Here is a 12,274-nt window from a genome sequence, read left to right on the forward strand (position 1 = left end):
ATATCTGAAAAATGTAGGATTGTAGGGTTTTCTTCTTCCTCGGTTGGCATTTTCACTTTGAGATCTTTTCTGTTTGTCTTTTACTTCCTTCATGGTGTTTCTTTTGCTATCCATACACTGGTTGTAACAACATACCTGCCTGTATTGATTCTGGATTTTGGTTAGGAAAGTTCTCCTCACTTCTAGGTTATTGAGGAAACTTACCCATGTCATCTAACATTTGCATAGTTTTATTATTATTTTTTCAAGTAATCTCTATGATCAACGTGGGGGCTGGAACTCATGACCCTAAGATCAAGAGTCAGACACTCCTCTGATTGAGCCAGCCAGGCACCACTTGCATGGTATCTTAGTTCACATTTCAACCTCCAGTCCATTTCAGACTTAACTATGGTTTATGATGTGAGGATCTTTTGCACGTCTGTAGAAATTTTAGACTCGGCTTGTCAATTTTCATAAAAATGTCTGGGAAGTGAATGCACCGAATTTAGAGATCAGTCTGCAGGGACTTTAGTCTTCCAGTTTTCAAACATGATGTCTCTGTCCAGTTTTTACTTCTCTCAGCAATGATCTGTATTTTTTTAGTGTGACGGTCTCGCACATCTTTACTTTTAGCCCTAGATATTTAATTTTTTAAAATTGTTTTAAAAATTAAAAAAAAATTAAAATTTTAAAAATTTAATATTTATTTTGAGAGACAGTGAACAGGGGAAAGATAGAGAGAGAGGGAGACATGGAATCTGAAACAGGCTCCAGGCTCCTAGCTGTCAGCACAGAGCCTGATGCAGGGTTCAAAACTACAAACCATGAGATCATGACCTGAGCTGAAGTCAGATGCTTAACTGAGCCACCCAGATGCCCCAAAAATTAAAAAAAATTTAAAAATGTTTATTTTTGAAAGAGAGTGCAAGCAGGGGAGGGGTGGAGAGAGAGAGAGAGAGAGAGAGAGACATCTGAAGTAGGCTCCAGGCTTTGAGCTGTCAGCACAGAGCCCCAATGCAGGGCTCGAACCCACAAATTGTGAGATCATGACCTAAGCCAAAGTCAGACGCTTAACCGACTGAGCCACCCAGGCGCCCCTCAGTATTTTAGGTTTTTGAATGCTATTAAAAATGGTCAAGATTTTTTAAAATTTCATTTTCCAACTGCTCATTGGTAGCATATAGAAATACAATTGACCTTTGTATATTGACCTTGTGTACTGCGATATTGCTGAACCCCCTTATTAGTTCCCTGAGCTTTTCTGTAGATTCTTCAGGACCTTATAGACAATGTTATTGTGCATGAGCAGGATGGTTTCCCTTCGTCCTTTCCAATCTATCAACCACTATCCTTACTGCACTGGCCACACCCTCCCCCAGTACAATGCTATTAGAAGTGGTAACGGGCAGGGCACTCGTGTCTTGCTCCAGACCTTGGGGTGGGGGGGGGTACGTCTTGAATATTTCATCGTTAACATGTTAGCTGTGAGTTTTTTTCTCAGATGATCTTTATCAAATTGGAGATGTTTCTTCTTTTTTCTAGTTTGCTATACTAGAAGAGTAAGAGTAGTCCATACTGACAGTTGCCCTGTTCCTGTATTTCTATTGCATTTTATTCTATCACACGAATAACCATTTATCTATTGTTGAAGGACATTTTGGTCAGTTACAGTTTTTGGTTATGAATAGTGCACCTCAGAACATTCCTATTTGTGTCTTTCGGTGTACAGATTTTGCACCTGTTCGGTACCTATGTAGGAATGGAATTACTGGGTCATAGAGTAGGAGATTCTCAGCTTTAGTGGACACGTCAGTTTTCCAAAGTGGTTGTAGCAGCTTGCACATCCACCAGCAGCTTCGGAGCATCCTGGTTGCTCCACATGCTCACGACACCTGATACTGTCTTTTCAGACACGCAGGTGGGTTAGTAGGTATCACGTTGTGGCTTTAACTTGCATTTTAAGCTGAACACCTTTTATTATTATTCAATGGCTCAAGATAATCTGTTTTGTGAAATGCCTCTTCAGCTCTTTGTCCATTTTTCTAGTCTGTGTCTTAACTGATTTTTAGTAGTTTCTTATAGAAGTCCTTTGAATATAGATACATGTACTGCAGACATCTTCCCAGGTTTGTGGCATGCTGTTTTTTTTTTTTTAATACTTTTTAAAAGCTGATTTGTTTGCATAATCTCTACACCCCACGTGGGATTTGAACTCATGACCCCAAGATCAACAGTCACATGTTCTACCGACTGAGCCAGCCAGGCACCCCTGCCATCCCTTTTCAGATAGTTGAAATTAGTTTTTTTCCTTTTATGATTAGTGCTGGTTTTGGTTCTAAGAAATCTTTGTGTGTCCCAAAGTCATCAAGCCTGTATTTTCTCTTCTGTATTTTTTCCTAAAAGCCTTAAACTTTACCTTGAACATACAGCTCTACATTCCACCTGGAATTTTTATGTCTGATGTGACACAGGCACTGAGGATTATATTTGTTTTTCTATACTGATATCCAGTTGATGTGACACCATTATTGAAAAGACTATTCTTTCCCTACTGCCCTGCAATGTCTTTATGTATGTGGGTCTATTCCTGGACTTCTCTTCCATTGTAAACCACATTGTCTCAACTACTGTAGCTTATGGATAAGTTTCGATATCTAGGCTTGTTGGTCTTTAAGATTGTAATAGCTGTATTTTGACCTTTGTATTCCCATATAATTTTTAAAAAATATTTGAGAGAAGAGAGCACGAGCAGGGGGAGGGTAGAGAGGGAGAGAGAGAATCCCAAGCAGGATCCAGACCCAGCATCGAGCCCGACATGGAATTCGATCCCACAACCCTGAGATCGTGACCAGAGCTGAAATCAAGAGTTGGGCGCTTGACTGAGCCACCCAGGCGCCCTTCCCATATACATTTTAGATGTGCCAGTTTCCACCATAAAACTTTCTGGGATTTTGATTGGTATTTGCAGTGAAACTACAGATCGATTTGGGGAGAATAATCTGTGGGATGTTGAATCTTCCAATCCATGACTATGTTACTCTATTCGTTTAGGTCTTCTCTCAACAATTGTACTTTTCAGTATTTCTTCTTTCATTAGATTTATTTTCTGATATTTGCTGTTTTAGGATCCAACTCTAAATGATACAGTTTTCTTTTGTTGTGAGATATATGTTGTACACATACACACACAACTTGACTTTTGTATATGAATCTGTATCCTATCACCTTGACTATAGATCATATTTATTATCTGGATTTTCACGTACACAAATGCCACTTCTGAGTTTTGTTTTTCCTTTCCAGATTCTTAAACTGTTTCCTTTTATTGCTTGACTGGGCTGACTAGGGCCTCCAGCACAAGGTCTTATAGGGTTGTATAAGGCACGTGTATACCTTGTTCTTTATCTCAGAGGCACCCAGTGCTCACCTATAAGCAGGATGGGTTTTTTGCAAACACATCAAGGAAGTTCCTGGTCCTCGGGGCATGGCTTTATTTCTAGTATACCCTATCCCAAGTGTAGACCAAATTTCCCTAATAAACTCCTCAGAGGCATCAGGCTCTTGGGTTAGTCTTTAGTCACCAATGTCATCAAAACAGGGATATTATTGTTCTTAAGACTGATTTATAGAACTTAGGTCTTTTAACTTATTTTTTAAGTAGGCGTCACGCCCAATGTGGGGCTTGAACTCACAACCCTGAGGTCAAGAATCGCATGTTCTACTGACTGAACCAGCCAGGCACCCCTGTTAAGATTATTATTATTTAAAGAAAAAGAATAGGCAAGAGGGGAAGAGAGAGAGGGAGAGAATCCCAAGAGGGCTCCATGTTCAGCACAGAGTCTGATGTGGGACTTGATCCCATCACCCTGGGTCATGATCTGAGCTGAAATCTAAGAGTCAGATGCTCAACCAACAGATTTATTTGGCCCCCTCTCCTCCACCACCAGTTAAGATTTTTAAATTTGTTTTCAGTCTCTAAAGAGACCTTATTTTCTTGTCAGCTCACAGATTTAGATTTTCTGCCCAGTATTTAGTGGGGCCTGAATGCCCAGTAAATAGCATTTCTAATTTTTCAAGATATATAGTTTGCCATAATGCCAGAACCGTGTATGTTGCATTTGACTTCCTTTTTAAGGCCAATTTGACAAGTCTTTTCAAGGAGTGTGGTTTGAAATATTTCTACTATGTTTGAATATATTTCTACCATTTTACAATGTGTTTATATCCTGCTTTTTCTATGCTCTCCCCACCCTTATGTTCGGGTTGATCTTTCTCCAAATTACACCCTATTTTCTGGTATCTTTTTAAATTTTTTTTTATATTTTTATTAAAAATATTTTAAATGTTTATTTTAGAGAGCGCAAGCAGGGGAGGGGCAGAGAAAGAGGGAGGGAGACACAGAATCTGAAGCAGGCTCTAGGCTCTGAGCTGTCAGCACAGAGTCTGACACAGGGCTCGAACTCACGGACTATGAGATCATGACCTGAGTCGAAGTCACTCAACCGATTGAGCCACCCAGGTGCCCCTGTAGACTGCTTTTTGAACAGGCTTTGCATGAGGAATGGGGCATGAACCGTGAGATCATGACATGATCATGACAGTGTCCCTGCCTGTCAGGATCATGACATGAGCCAAAATCAAGAGTTGGACGCCTAACCAATCTATCCGGGCATTCCCTTTTGAATTTTTTAACTTACATAATTGGCTTTTTCATACTTCTTTTTTTCTTTTTTAAGTAGGCTCCACACCCAACATAGGGCTTGAACTCACAACCCTGAGATCAAGAGTTGCATGCTCTACCTATTGACTGAGCCAACCAGGCACCCCATATTTTTTTTGAATATACTGCTCAGGACTCAACTGTGCTTCCTGAAGCTGAGTATTTATGTTTATCACCAACTCTGGAATCCCACTGGAAGCTGACTGGAGCTTCTTCTTCAGCTTCCCCTTTTGCTTTATTTTGGTAATTTCATTGTTCTCTGGTTTTCTCTTCATCTAGATCTACTGCTTAAAGTTAAAAATGCTGTTTAAACTTTAGTGACATTTCCAGTTGCCCTGTGTCATCCTCTTCTTTTAGTTTGGGGTCTTCCTATCTGCTTAATTAGAGGGTCACAGTGGGTGGGAGTAGGTGGCTGTTGGGGGCTGGCTGCACAAAGGTTTTTGAGTCCTAGAGCAGAGGCAGGACATGGAGCCACACCTGTGCTGGCAAGAGACACAGATGGGGTGGTTGGGTGGCCTTTAACAGGAGCCGGAACAGAGCAGTTCAGGAAAATGCAGTGTGATTGTTGGTGCATCTGCGCTGTGATGAGTCAGTTGTGAAGCGCATTAACCTGGGCCCCTAGAGGCTTCCCGGTGGGCTGCACTCCGGGTGGGAGAGGGAACACTGCCCTGTTCCCTTCCCAGCATATCCAGGAATCACCCCTCAGCTGAAGGTACACCTGGCACTCCACACTTTTGCTGGTTTTTATTTTGTTCACATTGGTTAAATCTTAAGTTGAATATAATTTTTTATACACAAGAAAATACTTCATGTACCTAGGGAATGTGTTGGGAATGTGTCCAGTGCAAACGAATTATTCACACCCATGCAGAGAGTGTCGCCAGAGGATTGTCAGTCATCTCAGCCTCACATGTCACATGTGGGTCACACTAGGAAGGAATGGATTGCCAGGCTCTGCATGGTGGACTTTTGTCCTATTTGTCCTATAAAAATAATCCCAGTGGATGGAATGATGGGGCCACCAGCAGTTCACCCCCTTTGACCACGCACAGCAGCCAGGATGGGGCTGTGCTCTCTCAGCTCTATGATTGTGGGATGGCTGGGGGGTAGCCATGATAGCTGGTCCAGCTCCACCCTCAGTAGGGGATGTCGTTCTGATAGTACTGGATCATGTCGTAGGTCCGGCTCCTGGAAGGAGAGTGGAGGGAGAATGGAGGGAGGCTGTAAGGAGACTGTCTCGGGTCTGGGTCCCTCTCCCCGCTGCGTCCTTCATGTCTGCCTGGAGAGCTGCATTTGGGAAGTGCCCCTTTTCTCCTCTCTGAAGGTGCAAATGCAAAATCGCAGACCCTCTAGCCTCCCTGCCAGCCTCTCTTCTAGGGACACTCCTTTCCCCACCTGTGACAATGACTGTGTGAGCCCCTTTCTGCTGTCTCCTCCTGGGCCTCCTCAGCCAAAAACCACTCTGTCCCACACTCTGCCCCCTGGCCTGGCACGTGGCACGCAAACGACAGCTCATTCTCCTCCTGTCACACCCCGCAACCCACGCCCGTCCTACTCTGCCAACAAAACAATCGAGACCTCCCTCGTCCTGCCTTTTACACCCCTCTTGTCATGTTCCTCATGCTTGCCCTTGAGCTGCCTCCCGTTCCTCTGCTCCTGTTAGGCCCACCCCAGCCGGCTCGCCGTCTTCCTCGGATTCCATGTCTGCACCTCCCAGAGGGGAAGCTTGGCTCCCCGACTGCCCAGGTGCTCAGCCGCTCTGCCTTCAGAACTGGAACCCACCTCTTCTCATGGCTCCACTATCATAATGGCCAATTGGCCTGTCTCCACCCTGGGCCACCTGTCACTGCCCAGGCAGCAGCGTGAGGAAGGTGTGGGGAAGCAGGGGCGGGGCTGAGGCCTCTTCTGCTCCTCAGCCAGCCCACTGGGCTGTGCTCGCCTCCTTGCATGCCCTTTGCACCAGCAGCTTGCTTGGCCTCGCAGGCTGGGTCCCAAGTGGGCATGGTTTCTGGCCTTTAGGCCTCTGTTGGGTGTTCCCCTCAGCATAGCCCTGGCCCCTCTAACCCAGTACCCTGTCACTCCATGAGGGCTCCCTTCAGGACTTGTGGTACAGAGTACCCTGGGACAGCAGCATCTTCGTCACTTTGGCCCAGGCGTGGCCCCACGCAAGGTGCCTGGAGAACATTGGTGTGTGGCAGCGGGCTCCGGAGGGGAAAGTGGAAGGGGGAGACTCACCTGTTACTGAGGAAGCAGCTCTGAATGACCTTCATGATGAAGTTCGCAGCCTCTCTCTCGGTCATGTTGGGGCTGAACCTGTGCCTGGGGGGCGAGGGCTGTGTCAGGGCTGTCCCCTGCCACCTGTGGAAACTGCTCCCTCTAGGCTACTCTCCCATGGGATGCGGTCTTGCTAACAGACCACTTAGCATTTGTGGGAATTTGTTCCCTCCTGGGAATAGCTGTAAGGGGGAGGGGCACTGTTCCCAGCTGGCTCTGGAGGGCCTGTCCCCTTCCCCAGCAGAGCCTAGGGCTAAGCCGCTGCAGCCTCAGGCTGGAGGTAGGGCCTGGCACTGCATCCTTGAGAAATGAAGGGATACCTGGAACATCCGCAGCCTGGTGCAGTGACAGCGCCTCACCAGGAACCCTGTCTGCTCTGGGGTTCTGAGGAGAATGCTTGGCCTTGATAATGATCACATTTACCAGCACTTGAGAGGCTCCCACCTTGAGGGGACAACTGCCCCCCAAATGGCCTGCGCATCTGCCCAGGACCTACTTCAAGAGCTTGATTGTCTGGCCACGGAAGCAAGGCAGGCCGGTGTCCAACATGAGAGTGACCAGAGAGACAACTGCATCCATGTAGGGCCTGTGGAGAGACGGAGGGAAGGGGAAGGAGGCTGGCCTGAGCAGGGTGGCCTTGCCTGCACTCCTGCAGCCCAGCCACCACCCAACAGCTGCACGTAGCAGCCCACCTCCCTGCAGCTGCCAGGCGGGGGCCGCTCACACATCCTTGAATGGGCTGAGCATCCTGTCCCGGTCTGTCCACCTGAGGCCTCTGGCCATGGTTTCTGTGCCTGGCTGAGGAAGCGCAGGCGTGCAGGGCAAACATACCCTGACCCTCCTTTTCTCGTGGGGCAGGTGCACTGAGTGGGCGTGACGCAGGCTCCAACAGACTCTGGGTTGGAGTCCAGGCTGCTGTGTGGCCTTGGCTCTGTGACACTCTGAAGCCAGGACAGTAAGTCTTCAGGGTGCAGCTGGGAGGTGGCAGATGCTCACACTTGGGTGAAGGGGTGAATGGCGTGCTCACAGTGAGGAGCCCAAGGTGTTGCCAGGCAAGGCCACACCCAGGAGACTACAAAATGTGGTGGGACACTGACACCCGGAGCACTGACACCCAGAACAGAGACCCTGGCACAGGTGGGCAGAGTGGTGATGGGAAAGCAAGGCCCAGGCTGCCTGGACCAGTAGGCATCCTCTCGCACCTGCCTTGCTCTCTCTGAACGGCAGTCCCTTGATCCACAAAGGAGCCTGAGACAGCCCCATGGGACCTCTGAGGGATCTTGCAAGACAAGCGGCACCCAGGACTGGTGCCTGACCACCCTCCTCCCCACTGTCTCGGTACCCCCACTGGCCCCTCCCTGGGGCTCACCGCACGGCCAGGTAGCCACGGACACACATCTCCATGAACCATTTGAAGGGCGTGGCCTCCATCTTGCCCCCCATGATCATCACCATCTCATCGGTCAGCTTGATGTCTGGTTCCCAGCCAAGGTTGCCACCCGGTGAGCTTTCAAACATGAAGCCAAAGTCTGCAAAACCCCCAAAGCCATTCGTGACAAGATCAGATGACAGGGCAGAGATACGGGCGTGCTTCAGCCAGGGCTTGGAGCCACAGGCTCCCCATACCCCACGAGCTGGCCACAGGCCATGTTTTCTTGGAGATGGTAGGGGCAGTGGGGCGGGGGGGTGACAGCAGGCAGGAGAGAAAAGAGGTTATGGAGGTGGGGAGCCAAGCTGGAGCGGAGATGAGACTGGCCCTGGGGCTAGATGAGCTGTGCTCTCCCTGGTTCCAGTTTTCAACCCCAGAGTGCCCCATGCACTGTGGTACCACTGCTACTCGCCCCCACAGCCTAGTGGCCAACAGCTCTGGTCTCAAAGCTGGACTTGAACCCTGACTGGCTGGGTGACCCGAGCATGCTTGGCTCCTCTGTGGGATGGGGATTGGTATCCTGCCCTGGGCTCTAGGGGGTGAAGGGAGAGGAGGAGGGTGGCTCTGGGAGCTGGCTGACCGATGTGGATGATGTGGCCCTTCTTGTCCAGCATGATGTTGCCGTTGTGCCTGTCCTTGATCTGCAGCAGGAACAGCAGGAGGCTGTAGGCAGCCATGCTCCGGATAAAGTTGTAGCGAGCCTGTGTGGAGAGGGCCCAGGTGCTCACGGATGGCCCTAAGGCTGTACCTCCCAGGACCTTTGGGCATTTTCCTGCCTTGTTCCTGGGACCCCAGGGCCTACAGGTGTTCTCTGGGCTCTTGTTTCTAGCCTTAGAGGTAGAGCCCAAATCAGCAGGCCAGATCTTGGGAACAGGAGTGACAAGTGACTGCGTCTGGGGGTTTAGGGGTTTAGCCCCTTCCTCCCACACCCACGAATTTGCTTTCTTCTGGGGAGTCCATCTCAAGGTTCCTTTGAATCCCAGAGAAGGTTATGAGGTGCCGTTGTTTTACCCCCAAACGTACAAGCACTCAGAAAAGCAGGGAAAGTGGGAAGCAGGGTGCTGGCCCATAAGCAGTGCTGGGAATGGTGGGATGGAGAGCACAAGCAACCTCTGGTCTGGGGGCTGCCCCGCTGGTCACCTGCTGGAAGGCCAGGGTGGACTCGTCCCCATACTGGCGCGTGAAGTAATCATACATGCCGAAGTCCGTCTGGCGGCCCAGCTGGTCCCGAGAGGTACAGTCGGGGATGCACTCAATCACTCCGCACTGGAGAGGAAGGGCCAGGTGCTGAGGCCTGCAGGCAGGACCTGTCTTGGCCTAAGGCATCGGGAACACCCCCTGGGCTCCTGGGAACTTACCCCAGGGGCGGTGGCCACCACCCGGTATGGGAAGACAAAGAGGTCCAGGCCAACCAGCTGGAAGATGTTCTTGAAAAGGTCAATAATCTGCAGGGCCAGCATATCCTGGAGACCAGGGAAACAAGGGGTGGTCAGCTGGCCGCCTCCTATGCTCTAGTCCACATGACTGCTAGTAGCCCTGCCAGTGAAGAGGGAGAGAGGGAAGGAGAGAAAAGGGAGGCCATGGCCAAGCAGGAGTCTGGAGCATCTGGCCTCACTGCACACCATGCTGGGCTGGGCTCTGACCACCGGGCACCAGGCTAGACTAAGGCCATGCTGTCTAGTGGGGGATGCAAGTCAGGAGTGCCTGTCCTCCGAGGCAGTTCCCTCTGGGCGGCCAGGGGATGGGCAGTGGGTGGGAGCTGCTGGAGAGACCCCTGGGTTTGGCAGAAAGCCCTGGTTTCCTCTGTGGCACCTCAACCCAATGTGGGAAACAAAGATTGTGGTTCAGCATGTGAGGTGTGACCCCTAAATGCACCCGGAGCCTTGGGAAGAGGGCAGGCCTGGCCCCACTCACTACCTGTCGGCAGTCATCTCCCACTTTGAAGATGGCCGCCTGCCATGAGATCTTTTGGCCATCAGCCTCCTGTGTGCCACACTCGTCCTCAGAGTCTGAGCGGCACCGAAGACCTGTGTGTGGGCGGCGGAGAGGAAGCCAGTTAGCCTGGAGGCAGGGAGAGGCCCTCAGGGCCAAGGCAAGTCCTGCTCACCTGCCTGGAACCCTGGGAATCTTGGGGATTGTCTCTGCAAAGCCCCAAGGAGGCCAAATGAGGCCCAGGAGACAACTGGGGTCAGCAGATGGAGCCACGGGGCCAGGGATCTCTTCTGAAGAATGTTTAGGCTTAGATGGAACTGAAGATAGAGCCCCTTTTTCATTGGAAATGGGGACCCAGGTATGCCTTGGATCAGCAGAGGGCACTATGAACTGGAGGGTAGAGGTGTGTGTCTGTCTGCATCCTGGGGTGCCTGGGAGGACCTGGGGGCCAGAGTGCAGGGAAGGCCATGGAAGGCATGTCCCCATACTGGCAGGGGACCACACCTCCTATTCTAAAATTCATGCCCACTCAAAACTGCAGAATGTGACCTTTTTTGGAAATAGTATCTTTGCATATGTAGTCAAGTTACTGAGGGTTAGGGTGGGCCCTTATCCAATGACTGGTGCCCTTATCAGATCAGGGAAATCTGGACACGGGGACACAGGGAGAAAGCCTTGAGAAGACAGAGGCAGAGGTCGGAATGATGAAGATGCCAAGCATCACCAAACTTGCCAGCAACCACCAGAAGCTGGGAGAAATACACGGAACAGATTCTACCCATCTTCAGAAGGAGCACGGCCTGGCCGACACCCCAATGTGGCACTTCTGGCCTCCAGAACTGTGAGAGAATAAATTTCTGTTGGTGAAGCCACCCAGGCTGTGTCACCTGCACGGCACCCCCCAAAGCTCTGGGCTACTCAGCCTCAGGAAGGTGCCTCCTGGACTCAATGGCTGACCTGGGGCCGGTCTCCAGGTGTCTCTGTCACCGTATATAAGCTCTGTGCCATTCCTAAACAAGGGCTCAGACCCAGCGTGGATGGATGTCATCTTTCACAGGGAGCTGGTAATAAACTAAATATGCCCCCTAAAACTGGCATCATCCAGAGAAAACACTTAGATCCCAAACCGTGTCAGAGTTTCTTCACTGACCTTCTTTTTCGAGTTCACTAACACCACATCGTTTCACTTTAAACTTAGCCAGATACGGGGCTTTTGCAGCACTGCAAAACAACAGAAGGAACATGGGTGCTGGAGCAAATGAGAACTTTGTGCAAGGGAACTGCCTGAAGACAGGCGGCCTCTCACCTCTGCATGGGTGTCCCGGACTTGTAGTCGATGTCCAATACAATGGCCTCGGGGTTGCTGGGCAGGTAGCAGCCTGTGCAGGGACAGAGGGCGAAGTTACAGGGAGCCCCAAAATGACTCCCGGCCCCCAGATGGGGCTTCTAGGTCCTCATCTGAGGCACAGATATTTTATCCTGTGGCCATTACAGGTCCATCCTCCCTGATCTGTGGTCTTTTCCTGGACCCTTCCTGATATCTAACAAAGGAGCTGCCACCTCCCAGGAGACACTTCTCCAGGAGGACACACCAACACTCAGCTTTACAGACTTAGCACACTGCTCCTCGGGGCCCGACTGGCCGACCAGTGCCAGGTGGGGAGCTGCCTGCTCTTACAGGGCATGTGCAGGAGCTTTCTACACTGCCTCCATTTACGTGGAACACCCTCAGTTCTTATACTCAGCCACTGGCTGTAGCTCCCCTCTCTCAGCACACATGTCAAGTAGGGAGGACAAGAGAAAGCCTATTCCTGGTCAAGGAACTGGCAGTTCCCCTGGGGGGCTGGGGTGTGCTCCCTGAGACCCAGGAAGCGGGGGAGAGATCCTGGCTAGGGAGTGGGCTTCTAGGAGAGGCCCTGACACAGGAAGTCCTGGGA

At 50.2% G+C, this 12,274-nt stretch overlaps 1 protein-coding gene across 1 annotated transcript in view; it reads right to left on the reverse strand.

Moving 5' to 3' along the window:
• Positions 1–5,431: 5,431 nt before the first annotated feature.
• The window catches only part of PI4KA (phosphatidylinositol 4-kinase alpha), a 113,497-nt gene continuing 106,654 nt past the window's right edge, over positions 5,432–12,274 (reverse strand). Inside the window, exons 46-55 of the mRNA XM_049619722.1 lie at positions 11,644–11,716; positions 11,488–11,558; positions 10,323–10,432; positions 9,764–9,868; positions 9,546–9,671; positions 8,986–9,106; positions 8,346–8,505; positions 7,473–7,562; positions 6,938–7,021; positions 5,432–5,890 (exon numbers count right to left, since the gene is read on the reverse strand). Of these exons, the coding sequence (XP_049475679.1) occupies positions 5,839–5,890; positions 6,938–7,021; positions 7,473–7,562; positions 8,346–8,505; positions 8,986–9,106; positions 9,546–9,671; positions 9,764–9,868; positions 10,323–10,432; positions 11,488–11,558; positions 11,644–11,716 (992 nt within the window). The 3' untranslated portion in view covers positions 5,432–5,838. The remainder of the gene's footprint in view (positions 5,891–6,937; positions 7,022–7,472; positions 7,563–8,345; positions 8,506–8,985; positions 9,107–9,545; positions 9,672–9,763; positions 9,869–10,322; positions 10,433–11,487; positions 11,559–11,643; positions 11,717–12,274) is intronic.

This window comes from Panthera uncia (genome assembly GCF_023721935.1).
Source record: "Panthera uncia isolate 11264 chromosome D3 unlocalized genomic scaffold, Puncia_PCG_1.0 HiC_scaffold_8, whole genome shotgun sequence".
Taxonomy (NCBI): domain Eukaryota; kingdom Metazoa; phylum Chordata; class Mammalia; order Carnivora; family Felidae; genus Panthera; species Panthera uncia.